We start from the raw sequence: 17,698 nt of genomic DNA, 5'->3' as shown, positions 1-17,698 counted from the left end.
CAGAAATATGCCATTAGTTACTATAAATTATTACTACCGGTCATGCTTAGATTGATTTTAGAAGTCAATATTTGTTTAAAGAGCCATGAGATCTCTAATGAAATTCAAAAAATTCCATGCCAGATGATAACATTATAATCCTACCTTACATAGACGACAAGATGCATATCTTTAGAAATTTGTATTTCCTTGGGCTTCTTGTTCCTCTCGTTTCGTCTATTCCAATCGACCAGTCCCAGACGCAGGCGTCCAACAAGGTTGAGAGAGACTACATTATAGTCTTAAAAAACAATATTAGCAAAAGAGAATTACTCTCCCATACAGTGTGGGCCAGAGAAATAAACGCTAAATTTCTCAGAAAGAGGCAGGATTCAGGGTTGGTGCAGGGAATAGAACCAGCCGGTGTCAAGAAGGTCTTCGATATCCACAAATTCAAAGCATATTCGGGAACTTTTGATTCAGAAACTCTGAATGAGATTAATAAACACAAACAAGTAAATATCCCCTCTACTTGTAGTGGATTTTTCTTGGTCAAACGTTATGGGATAGCAAATTAACGAAGTTTCGACATCGAATAGGTTGATTATATAGAAAAAGCCAGCCCGATATTTTTGAATGAGTTCAAAACCGATCTGACCGATGAATGGGGTCTCTCAGGCATCTCCCATAAGGTCCCGCAGTTTCCCACCGAACTCAACGGAACCTACCGTTATGACGATAGTGCAGGTGAAGGGATGTTTGCCTATGTTATAGATAGCGGCGTAAATATTGCACATAAGGATTTCGAGGGAAGGGCAGAAATTGGGTACGACGCTTTACATCCGGATTCGAAGACACATAACGACACGCATGGCCATGGCACACATACCGCGGGAACCATTGCCAGCAAAACCTACGGTGTTGCAAAAAAGGCTAGAGTGATTAGTGTCAAGGTTATTGATAGAGTAGAATATAAGGTAAGTCAGCGAGATTCTCTTATTTACCAAAATATGTAGGGATATATTGATAGATAGCTAAATTAATGGTGCCACCCAACCTAGCGTAATACATCCGCTGATTTGTTGGATGGAATCAATTGGGCAGCGAACGATATTGTAAAGAAGAATCGCCAGAATTTTGCGGTTATCAATCTGAGCATGGGTAAGTGCGATATCTAGTATGTCTAATCTCCGATACAGAAAGGAAGGAAGGAAAGAGTGATTACAAAAAAGCCATGAATTTATAATAATACTAATACAGCGATTTGCTTACTTATATAGCGATATCGTATAGTAGAGCAATTAATGATGCTATTGATAACGCCTATAAATTGGGGGTTCTGTCTATTGTTGCTGCTGGAAACAATAATGTAAGTTCACACCTACATACTATGGTATCGCCTGGATGTATAAGTAACTAACTATAATCTCTTCATTGATACATAGATGAATGTTAAAGAAGAAAATTCGAGCCCTACTATGGCCTCCAAAGCATTCGTTGTCGGTGCTATCGGTGCCAACAATCGTAGATGGATTGATAACGATAGGATTGGCTCTAACTACGGCGACATGGTTGATATTATGGCTCCTGGAGAAAATATAATGTCCCTTGGAATTGGGAATAATATCGATGCTACGAGCCTCAAATCGGGGACATCAATGGCTGCGCCGCACGTCGCAGGACTGGCTTGCTACTTGAGAAGATTGGAGGGATTGAAAAGCCCAGAGGAGGTAACTTCCAGGCTTCTCCAACTTGCACAGAAGGATGTGCTAGACGGTGCATCGCTGAAAGGCAGTCCGAATTTATTAGCATATAACGGTAATGGTTTATAATCAATATAAGTATTCATATCTGTACCATAAAATCGAAAACACGAAGTATTCAAGCGAATCGAGTATATACTTGTATATCTAGTCATACCGAAGATACAATCCGGAATCCCAAAAGTACTATTGGTCGATTTAATCCTTAGACATTAATATTGGTAGCTGTATGTAACGGCAATGCAGTTCTCATCTCATGTAATGTTCAGGTTGTAGGTAGTCTGGGGTACTTATTTTTACATACCGATGGGGGTTTTGACTAATACTACTTGGCGTGCATTACCGGGTGCACTTGGCCACGGGGAGGCCAGGGCAAAGGGAATTTGATGTAAGGAACATGGTTCTCGAAGATCTTAGGCATGGCCCAGAAAAGCTTTTTTTGCTGACCTGAGCATATCTCCACACATGCATCCAATCAAAGGGACCCTTTATACGAGCGGCAAGTCTTCGGACGAAGAGGTTGCCATTTCGTCATAAGTATGACCACATGCACATGGTCGAGAGAATGAGTCTGGCTAAGGAAAGTAGGCCGACGGTCTCACTGGCGGTTGATATCAGTGCGGAGCTGAGCGAAACAACCTCCACTCAGTAGCCGCTCCAGCAAAAGTTAGGAGGAGCGCATTGGCGAGAAACTCAGAAGTTTTTTTTTCCCCTCTCTTTTTGCGTCGGAAAATTTTTTGCTTGCCCTAAAAAAACGGTTTAAGAGATGGTTGGCCAAAGCATTACGAGATAAGAACGGTTTCCCCCAGTTTCTCTTACAACAATGAATCGAGAAACGACGGCTGGTAGACCGTTTAGAGGCCGATGCGAGGCCGAAGAAAGAGGGGGCTATCTCTGGAAACGGCGAGGGATTTTTCGGCCAGTTTTGCAATCTTTCTCAGGTTCAAGTAATAATAGGTAATAATCAATCAACTTGATTGATATCACAAATCAAATAAAGGAAGAAAGACATAGGTGTTTGACGGTTGGGTCCAATGCAACCGGCCCAAGCTCTCTCATGGGTCTCATTGAGAGTTGGATCCTCTTTCTCCTCCTCTTTCTGTCGTGCTCCTTCCTTTGTGCTGCGGAGGCAATCCGTTCAATCATTTCCCAGAACCTTGAAATGTGGTCCGGGCGAGTGGTATGAGAGAGATAAGACCAAAATCAGGGTTGGTTGGGTGAGCAGGATGACCCTATTCGACTCAATATCACACTCGTTCGCGAAAGAGGTGATTCCCACAGTTCCGTGACTGTGAGGGAGGAGGGATTAATATCAATGCAGTGCAATATTAATGCGTCTCCGTAAACCAAATTGTCCCATCCTCGACGGTGAGCTGGCGAGTGTGATGATACTGTGTAGTACTGATGATTAGCAATGATGCCCTCACGCATGCACACGATTGCATAGAAATGCACATACATACAATGGACGCACAATTCATGTATGTCGATGCATGTATGCCGCCGAATGCGACGTTGTCGAAGCGGCCGAATAAAACTAAAAGGATCTTGTAATGTTTCTTGTCTTAAAATTCTTCCCTGCATGCAAAAACTAGAGAAACAGTCCGATTCCCGGCTTGGTGCCTGGTCCTTGCCATCCATCTTTGCCTTCTTGCCATGGCATGCGCATGGGGGTTGGTTGGTCTGCAGTAGGAGCTGACCCGGCTTTCCTTTTTCTGCTGTGGGTTTTTGGCTGTCCACGCTGGGGATATAATTCTGGGCACATTCCAATCCTCTCGTTTCCTGTTTCCCTCACTTCATCTATCCATTTTTCTCATATCAGCACCAGACCGCTTGCAGACGTTGCTCTGTACCCCCAGAAATCCATATCATTCAAACCAAAGGTCCATATTTAGTAGCATTTCGATTTTCGATAGTCTCTGTGTGTCTTCGAGGATCCAGTATCAGGTAGAAGCAGTTGTCGTCGTTGGTGTAGTTTTCTTTGTGGGATTGGTAGGGGTCGATACTCTGTATCTAGTTGGACCGAACGTCAACGTCAACTTCAATCTCGACTTCAATCTCGACTTGAACTTCAACGTCCAACCTTAATCTCAACTTCAACTTCGGCATTCTCCCTCTCCGCCGTTTCAGACCCAGTCCGAATTCCCATCCGCAAGTCCATTCTGTCGTCGCATTTCCGGTCGTCTCTTTGGACGTTCGCTCAATCGCTCCCTAGCTCCCTCCAAGACTAAGTGGTTTTATCTGTAGCCTACCGGCCGGCATCTCTTTTCTCTACGGTTCAGACGCAGGGCATCGGGTGCGGGACGCTGCATATCAACAATCGTAGATTTCTAGGCGGCGTTACCAAACGTCGTAGACACCAAGTTGGCGGTAAACAGCTCGCTCAAGTTCTCATTCTCCTACCCTCTCCTTGGACCACGCCCTATGGTCTGCGGAGACATTAAAAAGCCACCATAACTTGACCGACATCTACCCACCTTTATCGCCTTAATCTGTACAACTTCTGCCGTATCATCGGTCCCTCTATCGTCGATATTCGTTCACTCACGAGGTAGCCGCCTCGATGGGATAAGTTGGCCTATTCTTCCCGGTTCAAGTTCCTGAACACGCGCACGTTCTCGCTCGTCAACTTGAGGGACACTTTCCCCTCAGTCAATTACCATTCCAATTGACAGCTCGTGTGAGATGAGCAGCCTGCCCAGCTGGCTCACTTGTAAAGGTCAACTCTAGGGCTCACAAGCGCTAGTGTTGCTGGTGGTATGTCTGAATTCCCTCCCTCCTGCCTCGACGGCGAGCTAACAATGTACATGTACATTCTCAGGTCCTCCTTGCAGATCCTTTGTCAATTGCTCGACTAAACACCCCCCAAGCCAGGTAGCTCGAGTTATCTGTCAGCCGTGCCGATAAATAATTCAAGGGTGGTCCAATTCAAAATATTTTAACATGGCAGAGCCAACGACTGTTACAGCCGAAGCTCGCAGCTTCCGAGAGGACCTTAACGACCACCGTTACCAACCTCATTCGCTGCCAAGGCACAATACTATCGCCGCGCCTACGGGTCGACGCCCAAGCTGCACTCCAGAGATTGCCGAACAAGAATTCACTGCTCAGTTCGAATACCAATTGGACGAGGCCATTCGAAGGAACTCGCAATCATCCGACGACGTCATCGTTGGAAATGTTGTCTTGGAGGATTCATCGGATGATGACCATCTCTCACCCGCCCGTTACGATTTCGAGCCATCGGCGAGCCCGACTAAGAATCGACCTAGAGGAGAGAGTATCATTCGTCGTCAACAGACCAACCAACCGACATTTGCCATTGAGGTGGAGGAAGCTAGGTCTCGCTCGCCATCTCCACCGAATTCAATCGATGCATTCGCAACCGCCCGTCGCAAGGACCGCTCAGGGACAATCAGTAGCCAATATGCCCCATCCGAGATGGGCTCCCTGAGAAGGTCAGCGTCCCGTAGGGCTCCAAGTTTCGAGGTCCTTCATGCAACAAACTCTGGAGACGAAACGCCAGAAAAGGCCGAAGATGATGTCTGCTTTCCAATGCCTGATGGCCCCAACCAATGGAAGATTGACTTCGATGAGATGGAGGACTTCATCACTCAACAGAGCCAGATTAGATATCGCTCATGTCAACGTCGACGCAAGATGAGCTCTGCCAGTGTTCAGAACACTTACTCAAGACAGACCATCCCATTCAAATTCAAGCGTACTCCACCTCCAGATGAATGTGCGGTTGAGGACGACGACGACGACGAGAGCATCACATACAGTGAAAAGGATCCCAACGGCAGCATCGCTCCGGTCAAGAAGAGAGGGCGTTCTATGCAGCAACCAGATAGGTTCAGCTTTTTTAGCTCGGAACTTGAGGGCACTGTCCATGCTGCAAACTTCCCATCCTTGATTGGTGATGGAGAGAGCTTCGAAGGCCTATTTGGAGGTGAAGACAATGTTTGGTGGTTGGATGTCGAGTCTCCCACTGAAGCTGAGATGAAAATGATTTGGCGGGCATTTTCTCTCCATCCTTTGACCTATGAGGATATCCGTGTTCAGGAAACCCGTGAAAAGGTAGAACTTTTCCGCAGCTACTATTTTGTTTCCTTCCGTTCTTTCATCACCGATGAGGAGAGCGAGGATTTCCTTGAGCCAACAAACGTCTATCTTGTGGTATTCCGCAGCGGCATCCTTAGCTTCCACTTTTCGCCATATCCTCATGCTTCTAACGTGAGAAAGCGTATCAGGCAGCTAAGAGATTACGTTGCCCTATCTTCGGATTGGATTTGCTACGCTATGATGTAAGTTTTCTCCCCTGTTTACAGAACTCCCTTAAAATACACCGCTAACCTTTTCGATAGCGACGACATCACTGACTCCTTCGGTCCTGTCATTCATGAGATCGAGAAAGAGACCGACGCAATTGAGGATGCAGTCTTTGTGGCCCGCTCTTCTGACTTCTCCGTCATGTTGAAGAGAATTGGCGATTGCCGCAAGAAGGTTATGACTCTCATGCGCCTTCTTGGTGGAAAAGCCGACGTCATCAAAGGGTTCGCAAAGCGCTGCAACGAACAATACTCAGTTACTCCTCGGAGTGACATCGGTCTCTATCTTGGCGATATTCAAGATCACGTCATTACTATGATGGGCAATCTCAGTCACTTCGAGAAGATGCTCTCTAGATCCCATAGCAACTACCTCGCACAGCTTTCAGTGGACCATATGGAAAGCAACAACAGGACTAATGAGGTTCTTGGGAAGATTACAGTCATTGCCACCGTTCTCGTGCCGTTGAACCTAATTTGCGGTCTCTTCGGTATGAACGTACCGGTTCCGGGCAAAGATACCGACAGCCTTGCTTGGTTCTTTGGAATCATTGGTATTATCATTGCATTCGTTGTGACCAGCTTGATTGCTGCTCGGAAGCTCAAATACATCTAAACGACAATCCCGAATTCTTGAGCCGTTGACTGGCCTCGCGACGCTTACATTCTTTTTTACATACTATGCAACTACATACACCTCAAACGCAACCTCCGTTCACTGCTTTGTGGCACCACTTACATTGTTTAACCCCCGCGCTATGCGCCCACTAATGATTGCTTTTGTTCCCTGTCCTGTATCATCTGATGTTTTAATGAACGTCTGTCTTTGTTTCCGCATTTGTATTTGCTTCCACCGCCCCCATGCTCTACATTCTATACATTCTCTTTATTATCTTGCTTCGCGGCATATTACGTTTTGAAAACAGTACACAGCTGGACTTTTTCAACTTCGGCATCATTTTCAGCGTCAATGAAGCGATTCTTAAACCCTAATGATGATTTTTATTTTCTTGAAAAGCTTTTTTTTTTACAAAAAAAAAACATGGTGCTTCTGTTTCTGCAACGTTCTTTTCCGTGCATGTGTCTGCTGTTTAGATTCAATTTTAGATTCGAAGCGATGATCGGTATCGATATATCATGATACAAGCCTGTTTAACTAACTCGCTGACATACCCCCCATTCGAATCTAGACGTCTAGATGCTGATGTATATATCCTAACGTTAATGTTCTTATCTAAATATGAATCACATCCGGATCGATATCTGCTTGCCAAAATCGATGAGTTTTGCGAACATCTAGTCTTGCGAGGGTTAAGTTTGATATTACTTGTAGCTTATGCTGCAGGCTTCTTTGACTAATGCGAAGTACTAAGGATGAAATTATATTTTAAAAGCTATGCACATGAAAAAACAAGGTAAAACACCCCGACTTAGAAGAAAAAGAAGAAAAAGGTATTCACAGCTCTACGTAATTCCCAATCGATCCTTAGCATACATACTTATACATACACCCTCTAAACTTCCTCAATTAACCAACCCAAAAACCTCCCCCACCGACAAAAAATTCCATCTGACGCTCATAACCCCCACTAGCACCATAACCACATCCGAAATCAACAGCACCAGGGCACCCAACATAAACCTAGGTGAAAACACTCTATAAAGCATCAAATGCCTCCTCAAATGTGCCGCCCAGAGCACCGTACAAGTCGCGATAGTAGCATGATAAGCCACATAAGTAGCACAAACCCTCACAACCTTACCCATCAACCCGGCCTCCTTCGCCGGTTGTTTCCACAACGCCAAAGTTGGTACGGCGATTGTAGCAAGTATTTGAGGACCCCATTCGTTACCTGCGAATAATAGTCCAGACCATGGTTGACGGATTACGTCGGTTGGGATGAAGACTGATTCCCATTGGATGGAACTTAATGTTGCTTGATGACCTGTGGAGAAGAAATAGGAAGATCCTAGCATGGCGAGGATTACGGGTCCGATTGGGGAGTCTGAAAGACCGTTTGAGTCGATGATTTCTAGGAGTGCGAGGATTTGCCAGAGTAGGGCGGCCATTGAAGCGCCGCCGAGGGGTTTTTGAAGAAGTGCGAGGCCGAGGTACCATGATACTGGGAGGAGGAAAGAACGGGAACCATGAAGGTTTGCGTAGCCGAGGATGATCATGCTACGAGACGGGGTGGCGGATGTTGCTGCTGCTGTCGTTGCTGTTGCTGCTTGTGATGGTTTATCTGTAGTTTTTTCATCGTCGGTAGATGGTGTACTTTCCTCGATTTGGATATTGAGGCACGGCTGCGCCCAGGCGAAAAAGACGTTTCCTGCGACGAAGGCGAGGCCGAGGACTACCTGTGCAATTGTATGTTTTGCTCTCTTGAGTGATGCAGTGGGGATATCGATCCATTCGCCGTTGTCGGCTGAATCCAATGTCCAGTAGAGCGCGTTGAAAAATAATCCGAGTTGGAGGGCGAGACCAATATACAACTGTGCTGGTCCCTCGTATGACTTGGTGCCGGTGTAATACGATTTAACGATTGGCGGGAAGGCGAGTGCGATGAAGTATAGTAGGATAAGACTGAAAGGGGAAGAAACGGATGAGGTTGCCGATGCATAGTATGTAGACTCGCAGTAGGGCATTTGCTCTTCTCGACATAATCTTGAGAAGGAGGCCACTTTCGTCAGTACCATGAATATAATTGACTGAGAGGCTCCAAGGGTCCTCATAGCCGGGTCTTCCTGCCTAAAGGAATAACAAAAGGCAACAGCGCCGAAGCTTGTTAGGAAGAATGTCAAGATACGATCTTCCCAGATTGTAAAAGAGTTCGCTGCGAACATAACTCCCTGGAGTACTGTGAAAAGTAACGCCATGATGCTGAAGATTGAGGTTGGGAACAGATGCTGGAGCCTACGATAGATCGAGGTCGTGCTGATAAAGAAGGCAAGGAGTCCACCGGCAGCTGACCCAAAGAGCGCAAGCTTCAATTCACCCTGTTCGGTTATCCCAGAAAAGTGGAAGCCGTATCCTGCCAGGCCGCCGATAGCTGTCCCGGCGAAACATCTTCCAGCGAACCACCCAGTTAATTCTTTCAGGTCGCCTGATATCCCTCTTCCGAATATCAAAATTGAGATAACGCTGCTAACGAGAGTTATGATGCCGAGTAGCATACTTGTGAGGTCGAACCGCGCCCATAGATCTTTGCAGACGTGAAGAGTTTCCTTCTGGTGGTTTAGGAACGTTTCATATGTTGCCCTCCAAGCATCTAGTGTCGTTTCGATTTGATCCACCTTAAGCTTCTCTTCTGCTTCTCGCCATAGTTTCGTAGTTCTCGTCTCAGGAATCGAGTCATCATCTCGGGCACCAGTGTAGCTCTTCTGGTAGTTCTCGATTTGCGAACTGGTCAACCTTCCAACTTTTGCTAGGTTATCCCATTTATCCCCATTTGGCCCGATGAATGCCTCAGGTATCGGTCCTCCAAGGTTGTTGTATGGTATCGGAAGACCCAATAGCAAAGCTAGCGTAGGAACCAAGTCGATTTGGGCTACACTCCTTTCCACTGCATTCTTCGGTGGGACTTCAAATCCCGGAATCCTTCCGAAAACTCCTTTCCTAGAGTACATCCATAAAGCTGCCTCCAGCTCTAGCTGGGATTCCCCGCCGTGATCACCTTTTGGATCCATACCATGGTCACCCATAATAACAACCAAGGTATCGTCATCCACAGCCTTAATGAGATCTTGAACGAAGACATCCATCTGCTTCTGCTTTGCCGCCATAGCGGGGTGATCTGGACCATACCGATGGCCCGCATGATCCACACCTAGGAAATGGCCAATCATGACATCCCATGATGAAGAGTTATCCGGGTGTAGTAGCGGGAACATGTGCGTCAGAACACCTTCGTCAACGGTATGAAGATCCCAAACATTTAGTGATTCGTATGGATGCTCAATATCAAAATAGCCAGGGAATAGGGCAGTCCATGTGTCGTCTCCCATGAAGGCGATCTTCTTTCCCGTACGGTTGAGTTGATCGATTAAGTTATCCTCATCAATAGCCGTTCCTGCGAAATTCGAACCAGCATCCATAAATGTCGGCAGTGTCCCAGTCGTCAATCCTTTCAACCTCTGCAATGTTGTCGTCGGCGGGTCCGCAATGAAAGGGACTAAAAATGCATTCTCTGGGTTTTTAATTGCAATCTCGTAGGGAGTTTTGAAGTTATTGTGATAGTGCTCCGTCGACGGCACACCGTTGGCGTCTGCCTGCGGTACCGTAAAATCATATCTCAGTGCGTCGATTATAACGATTATCGCCTTATCGAACGTCTTAGGATGCCAGCACCCGGTCCCCGGCTCTCCAAGGTACGCCTCCAAACCCAATGGCGAGATTTTACATTCTGACTTCTCTTCCAAGACCTTTCGAGTTAAAAGAAACCCTCTCGTGAACAAGTATACCCCCACAAGTTGTGTATACGCAACCCAAAGAAAGAATAAAACAACCAAGCTATGGGAAATCTTAAACTCCCGTATCCGTTGGTCCATCAATGCTTTCGACTTTTGGGCAGCGAATACCCTATCCTCTGCTTCCTCTTTCGCAGCGGCGGTGGCTTTCGCCAAGTCCTCAAGGTCCCCAGGCCCATTTTTCGACCACTTCGAGGCCGTCCGCCGTGGTACGTGGGCAAATATGTCGTCTGTATCCGCCATCGTATCGTACCAGAACAGATATTTTTTTCGTCTGTTCTTATAAAAATTCCGTTGGAATCCGAATTACGTTATCTCGAAGATGATTTGCTACTGTGGTCTTTCACGGCTCTTGTTGTCCGGTTCCATATGGATATGCTTCCCTTGGCGACTAGAAATTCAAAAACCTCTCACTAAAATTGGTTACCCATTGTTCCATTTTTTCTTCAAAGAAAATCAGGTGTAGAAGTATACGTACGGGCTGTTTGAGAGTAGAGTCGCTCAGGTCGCGTCGTCGGAGGGTACCGGCTATCTTCATATTTCGAGGCCAAAGTTTGGGTTTTGGAAGAAAGGAAAGGTTTCAATTCGTGTTTTTGGGTTTTGGTATCCTTCTTCTTGGTAGCACGGACAGGGGTGTCAGGAATGAGAAATGCAACAGCCAACACCGGAAATATTATCGCATGTCGAAACTTGCCATATTCTATGGGTTCGTGGACACCATACCCGGGTGCATCCAACGTTCCCAATTAGCCATTACGATGTGAATGTTACCTACAGAAGTACTTAGGTCTAATTATACAGAACAGAACAGAAAAGAGTACAACTTCAAGTAGGCAACCTAACTAGTCACGACGAGCCTAGCCGCCTTCAGGCAAGGCCGGGCAACAATCGTATATGGACATCTGACCAGCCCTTATAATCGAATCTTCCAGCTCTTCATAATCCTCCACGGTCACCTGAGCGATAGGACACATTTCGATACGCTTGATAAGGTCACTATAGATGTCCCTAAATTGTACTAGGCGCTCCCTTCTAGTATCTTCAGCACCGTGTTCCTCGAGTGGCGACGGCGAATGACTTGTCTCCGTCCCGATTTCTTCCGTCGCAAAAGCGCCTTTCAAGAATGAATCCAGTCTGCTCTGTTTCGCCCATCTGTTGATATTCTCGGCCGTCTTGAGCCCTCCTACGAATCTCTTGATTGTTAAGTATTGTGCATAGTCGAACTGCTGTAGGAATTGTAGTTCCTTGAGTGAAGACTCGAAGTGAGAATTTAGGGGTACGACATATCCCTGAACCAAAATTCGATCCAAGGTGTCACCCGTACTCGGTCCCTCCTCCTTAGGTATAGCACTATTAAGAAGATCTGCTGCAGACGGCCCTCGAGGGTTATCCGACCCGAGATCTCGAATTAGGTCCACCACTACCCTCCCCTTGAGAGCAAGTTTTCGATGGAAAAGTGGCCAATCGGTTGTTCTGGCAAGGAAGGCGTAGACCTTATTTCTCATATCTCTGGGTTCGTAACTACGGTCGAATTTTTTCGCGACAGAGGATAGTGTCTTTCGAAACATGTTGCAATTATATATAATATATTGATGATGGTATTGATACTGATATTGGACAGGGATGCATGTTTTGAGAAGACGATACTGCGGTATGTATTCGGTTTCGTGATAATTACCATGACCCTCTAGTATACGTACGAGGGCATGCACGCGCACGGTCTAGGTTGTGATCGATTTGGAGTGCAGTGTATAAACATCTACTCGAACGCCATTGTTAAAGTCGAGCCCGCCTTCTTTTGCATCATCAATGATCATAATTTAACACCCTTTTTATTAAAATTATGAGATAATATATATATATGCACAGATGATCGAGATCGTAGATTCCAACAATCTTTGAGTGATTAATAGCAATTAATCTACAACGACACAATTATCTAAATTAATATTTAATATATTCCACGTGAAAAGGGTTTTCGTCAGACTGTAATTTATATATGTCCATGGCCACCTGGGGCGAGAGTTCGGTACCGACAAACCAGCACTACCACACCAGTGCACCATACCCCATTCCTCAAGTATCACGAGCTAGTCAGTTATAAAGTACTTATATATATATAATTAACTTACGAACGATCGTCCGTATAATTATACAACTATGTACTTAAGTATATAAGATACATACGGAAGGTGTTTAGGAATTGATAGTAATACACATCATCATTAACTTCGCTTTCGTTCGTCTAGCTGTCAATTAGCACTAGTATATATTACATTACAAGGAAAGGAAATGAGATATTAAAAAAATTTATAAGGAAAAAAAAAAAAAGACCCCCACGGAGATTGACAAAGGAAATAAAATATCAAGAAAGGGAAATAACGAAATAAAGAGGCAAGGAAATATAGAATAAAAGGAAATATAAGAGGAAAAAAAAGGTATCTATCAGTACAGAAGTTTTCTAGGCTTTGCAAGCTACAAAAAAAGAGTGAGCAAGCATTTTTTTATCAAGATATAGTCAGAAGATCTAGACGCCTCCTGCTAGTAACATGACAGTTTTTTGTCAGAAAAATATTTTTGGGTATCAGAAGAATTTCTCGCAAGCATTGGTCTAATTCAACGCCGACATTAGATTTTGAAAATGGATTTTAGCACACCCCGATGCTGTGTTAATTTTCTTTTTTGGTTTCAAGAAAATAAAAATGGGTAAAATAGAATAAGATTGAGAGGATTGGTAATAATATACCTGTCCGACCCAGGATCTCAAGAAGGCTGACACAGTAACTCGAGAAATCTCCAAGAGATGAGTGGGTAAGTACGGCCAGGCGTGTTTTCCAGCTAAAAAGGCTAGGATAACATGAACGCGAAAGTTAAAAAGTGGTAGATGAGAAAGAAAAAAAGAAGACCGGCAACATGCTGAAACAAGAAAAATATCGATCCAAGCATTTAAGCCCATTCCTTCTCCTTCAAACCACCAACTTTGCTGAGATCCACGGATGAGAAACCACCCTTCTGGTAAGGAGGGAGGTTATCAGGCTCGATGTCGCGGACGAAAGCAGCGCCCGCTTCACCAACCTGAACAACGACGACACGGCCAGATTTCCTCTTTCCGTCGGCGCTCTCTTCTTCTGGGAATGTGATTCTAATTTCAGGAACCGGTGATGTCGGAGTTCCCGGTCGGTCGGACTTCTCGTTACCAAACCACGAAGTGCGCTTGCTAGACGAATAGGGGATAGCGGTAACTGTCAAATTCCTGGTATGTGTCGGCAAAGTCGGGCTATTCTTGCTCTTAACACGTCGAATAACTACCAGGATTCCTCCAAGAAGCAAACCCAAACCGGCAAGGACAACGAGGGCAGTGAGCAACTGAACGATTGTCGAGTTGGAAGAGGCAGCATCCTCGCTTCGGCGCAGGAGAGTGTTTACGAAAGATGTTGACATTGTTGGAAGTAGATAATAATAATAACTGTTGTACAAACTTTATAGTTGTAGTAGATAAAAGGGGTGGGAGAAAGTTGTATAATTGTTGGACCGTTAAGTGGATATTTGTCGATTAAGATTTTGGGAATTAAGATCGAGACGATATTCTACAGAATATATTTACGATTGGCGACCGAGCAAATACGTGAAAATACTAAAGGTAGGTATGTTAGTATACTGTTATGTCAAAATAGCATCGCGGTTCGGACGGGAAGCCCCAAAAGTGCAATACGCTTTATAGTATTTCATGCATATGCCGCGACGCCAACATTTAATTGGGATTGAAGTATATATATAAAAAACTTACTTGAACGGCAAGAGCGAAAGACGACGAAGGTAATAGTGAAATTACTTCGTATTCAATCACGATTTATTAGAATTAAATCGATGAAAATTTCGACGCAACGGATGAACCGGCGGAAATGAAGCGTAAGAGGGCAAAAATAGCAGGTGAAAAACGATTGTGTAAAAAGAATGGCTAGCAAACAGAGGTACAGCTGAAAGAGTGAAGCTGTAAACCGTTCGCTGAATAGTTTTGATAAACGATAGAAAATGATACCAATAAACCGTTAACTGTCTATGTAGACTGTCGACGAGGCAGAGAGGGAAGAAAAGAGAGAAGAAAAGGGAGAATAGGCCGGATATTAAAGAAGGAAAAGGGAGAAAAACAAGACCGTGCAGGGTTCTTGCGCCAGGAACGAATGGGAATGAGAAAACGTCAACGATTAGGGGCCGCAACCGATGCTGAATGAACGAGCCTGGGTAAAATTACGAAGCGACAGGGGAGGGAACGGTTGGTCATAATATGGTGAAATGAGCGTGCAATAAAAAACTTACCGACCTTCGATGCGCTCTCCTCCCTTTTGGGTGCATTCCACCAAGGAAATCTTACTCGCTGGTTGTCAGGAAAAAAGGACGCTAAAAATTCTCGAATTCATGCAAGGAACATGGTTGAACGGACGTGCACCAGGGGCCACACTTTCCTCCGGCGCACATTCGCGGGCAGGACGTCTTACCGATCTTGGGAACTCCACAGCTAGGCTTGGACAAGGGTGCGGGGTCAGGAGCCAATCAGACGATACAAAGGCTTTCCCACCACCGACCAGGAATGGGCGCCGTTGGGCGGTTTGATGAAGGTGCTGAGCGGCTTCGCCTGTGAGCAGTGTGTACTAGTGTGTGCAGTTGACGTTCGGGACTACCAAGCTCTGGGAATAGCAGCTTCAGTTGTGTCGATGTCAACCAAAGAGAGTATCGTGCTAAGCTGGTCTTTGCAAAGTTTTTTTTTTCCCCTAGTACTAGTATGCTATACAGTAGCTAGCAGTGTACAGCCGTCTTTGACGTATACGGAATGTATGCAGGATGTCTTCTCCTTGAAGCTGGTTTCAAAGTTTCACCTCCCTTAGTGAAATATTCTGGCAGTGTTGGGGAAATCCTTCGGACAAGTCGCCATCATCGAGCGGAAATCGAGGCTCTTTGGGATACCTATTGGAAATCGAAAAGAGGAAAAGAAGTGCACGATAGATGATTTTAATAGTTAAGTTAAGCTCCGTGGGAAGCGTAAATTAACAAAATCCGAATTGCAATATTGGTCCATTGTTTATATGTGCAAAAGACAAGCTTGCAAGGCTCTTTCTCTAGATCTCTTAAAATAGAGGAAGAGGCTTGATCATGAATTCAAAGTTGCAAAAGAGCATGCGAGTCTTATGATGGAAAATCGCAGAGAGCGCCTGCTACGGCGCCATCGACGGCTTCCGAGATCTAATCGGGAGGCAATGTGACGTTTGCATTATTATTCTTGTTCGGTCGACGATGGAAGTGGTGGTGGAAGTGGTGGTGCAGGTGGTTGTAGAATCTGTTGACGCTGAGGCTAAAAATAGAAGCGTCTAGCCGGCTGTCTTAACGATTGAATTGTGGAAATGGGATTCAACCTATACCGAAAGGGCATAAACCGTAATTATCGATAATCAAAGGAAATTACAACTGATTCTGGTATCGATTCGGTTCAAGACAGCTCGGATGATAGTAGCTACTAAGTACTTACACAGTAGTAGTTAGATCTAGATCTTTGCTTCATGAATCCAGCAACTATAATATCTTCATGTAATAGGTAATTAGCCATATGCATGCATGTGTCGACCACCACCACCACACGTATATTATAGCATGAGACGGTTAACGGTTAGACATTCGATATATTCCACGGTCACACTGATCATGGTATTGGTAGTACTGGTATACCAGGGACTACGTAGTAGACTAGACTATGGCTATCGATCATGTGTGCTATGGAAGGTAACATACAACGGCGAAATTTAGTAATACAGCCGTCGTTTAGGCCGAATATTATATTAGACCGCCCCCTTTTCCCCAGATTATTTCGATATCTTAGCTAATCGGTTCGCGGTCATCGGGAACTTACTACTTACGTACTACCGAACGAGTCGACTACCGGGCACAGGCTGGCACGAAACGTCTTAGTTTCAGTCGGAATAAAAAATTAAAAATACATAAGCTCGGGATCGATATCTGGATCTAATTCATACATACACCGCGTGGGCATGAACTGACATGACAGCACAGTGGCTCAGTCATAAAGTAATAAAACAAAATAAGGTAAAATATACAGACCTCGGATACTGACACTTCATTGTCTCATTGTCTCGAGCTCATCGATTCTATCAGTAATCCCGGGGAACGTTAACATCGCGTGTTCGACAATTAGCTAGTACCAGTCGTGGCTGTGTGTGGCGGATGTTTGGCTGGTGAGACTTTTACTGCTTCAACTTATGCAATGTGACCGTACATATCTAGTACATATCAACAGACTTCAACAATTCAAGACACACCCCAATCTTAACCATGGAATCCTAAGCTAAGGCCAATGCTTATAATAGTGTACAGGTACCTAGGTAACCAGGATTCATCGGTTATTTTACATATTGAGATTCACCAGGACCGTCAAGCTTGCAAGCTGCAATGCAAGCAATTAATGAGAATACACAGATCTGATCCCCATTTTATAATATCATATCGGATTAGTGAAGAATTGGGTTCGAATTCACTGATCATTAGTATTAATTATATCAACAGGCCTTTCGATTCTTGAAACCACTAGTATGTATTACCGGTGTACCCGGCTAGCACCGTGGCCAGCGTGAATATATCGTGCATGCGCAGGACGTATTTGTACATGTACTAGAACTCGAAATTGGCCAGCACATCAAGCACATTCTGTGATCATGATTTCACCGGAACAACCGAAAATCTTTGTCTTGTCCTACCAAAGGTGTAATGTACATACTTTACATTACAGAGCGCTGTGATCGTTGTGTTTAATTCTGCAGGTAAGCTTGAATGAAGTCAATACTGCAGTATACGTACCGTACGGAGTATGTTACCTAAGTAAGTAAAGTACTCTCTTAAGGAGTCAGTATGCATGTCAATACTAATATTCTGGGGGTATATTGATATATTACCTGCTTACTACTTAGATATCTACTTAGATACTCAAGTAATTGTCAATCAACAGAATGCAGAGACGGTACTGCCTGGGTACTTGTGAATGGGAGTCCATTCAATCGCTTACTCGAGCTCTGCAGACCAAATGCAGCCCGCACGCCTGTTCATGCATTCAACCATATGGTACTTCACACTCCACTTCGACTAAAGTATCCCATA

General features: G+C 44.8%; 5 protein-coding genes across 5 annotated transcripts; 2 read left to right on the top strand and 3 right to left on the bottom strand.

The window, feature by feature from the left end:
- Positions 1-161: 161 nt before the first annotated feature.
- On the top strand, positions 162-1,811 carry AOL_s00076g307 (uncharacterized protein; the record flags this gene model as incomplete). The annotated part of the gene is made up of 5 exons (XM_011122860.1): positions 162-494; positions 579-956; positions 1,041-1,140; positions 1,260-1,348; positions 1,425-1,811. 5 exons carry the CDS (start codon positions 162-164, stop codon positions 1,809-1,811), a joined length of 1,287 nt encoding a protein of 428 aa, XP_011121162.1.
- A 2,874-nt stretch (positions 1,812-4,685) lies between these two features.
- AOL_s00076g306 (uncharacterized protein) lies at positions 4,686-6,689 on the top strand (the record flags this gene model as incomplete). Its single annotated transcript, XM_011122859.1, has 2 exons — positions 4,686-6,049; positions 6,110-6,689. The coding sequence occupies 2 exons, from the start codon at positions 4,686-4,688 to the stop codon at positions 6,687-6,689; spliced, it is 1,944 nt and encodes a 647-aa protein (XP_011121161.1).
- A 908-nt stretch (positions 6,690-7,597) lies between these two features.
- Positions 7,598-10,783, bottom strand: AOL_s00076g305 (uncharacterized protein; the record flags this gene model as incomplete). Its single annotated transcript, XM_011122858.1, has 1 exon — positions 7,598-10,783. One exon carries the CDS (start codon positions 10,781-10,783, stop codon positions 7,598-7,600), a length of 3,186 nt encoding a protein of 1,061 aa, XP_011121160.1.
- A 614-nt stretch (positions 10,784-11,397) lies between these two features.
- Positions 11,398-12,108, bottom strand: AOL_s00076g304 (uncharacterized protein; the record flags this gene model as incomplete). The annotated part of the gene is made up of 1 exon (XM_011122857.1): positions 11,398-12,108. One exon carries the CDS (start codon positions 12,106-12,108, stop codon positions 11,398-11,400), a length of 711 nt encoding a protein of 236 aa, XP_011121159.1.
- Positions 12,109-13,486: 1,378 nt separating this feature from the next.
- On the bottom strand, positions 13,487-13,981 carry AOL_s00076g303 (uncharacterized protein; the record flags this gene model as incomplete). Its single annotated transcript, XM_011122856.1, has 1 exon — positions 13,487-13,981. The coding sequence occupies one exon, from the start codon at positions 13,979-13,981 to the stop codon at positions 13,487-13,489; it is 495 nt and encodes a 164-aa protein (XP_011121158.1).
- Between the last annotated feature and the right edge of the window lie 3,717 nt (positions 13,982-17,698).

This window comes from Orbilia oligospora (assembly GCF_000225545.1).
Source record: "Orbilia oligospora ATCC 24927 unplaced genomic scaffold scaffold00076, whole genome shotgun sequence".
NCBI classification, from domain to species: domain Eukaryota; kingdom Fungi; phylum Ascomycota; class Orbiliomycetes; order Orbiliales; family Orbiliaceae; genus Orbilia; species Orbilia oligospora.
Note: the sequence above shows the minus strand (reverse complement) of the source record. Positions and strands in the feature narration are given on the sequence as shown.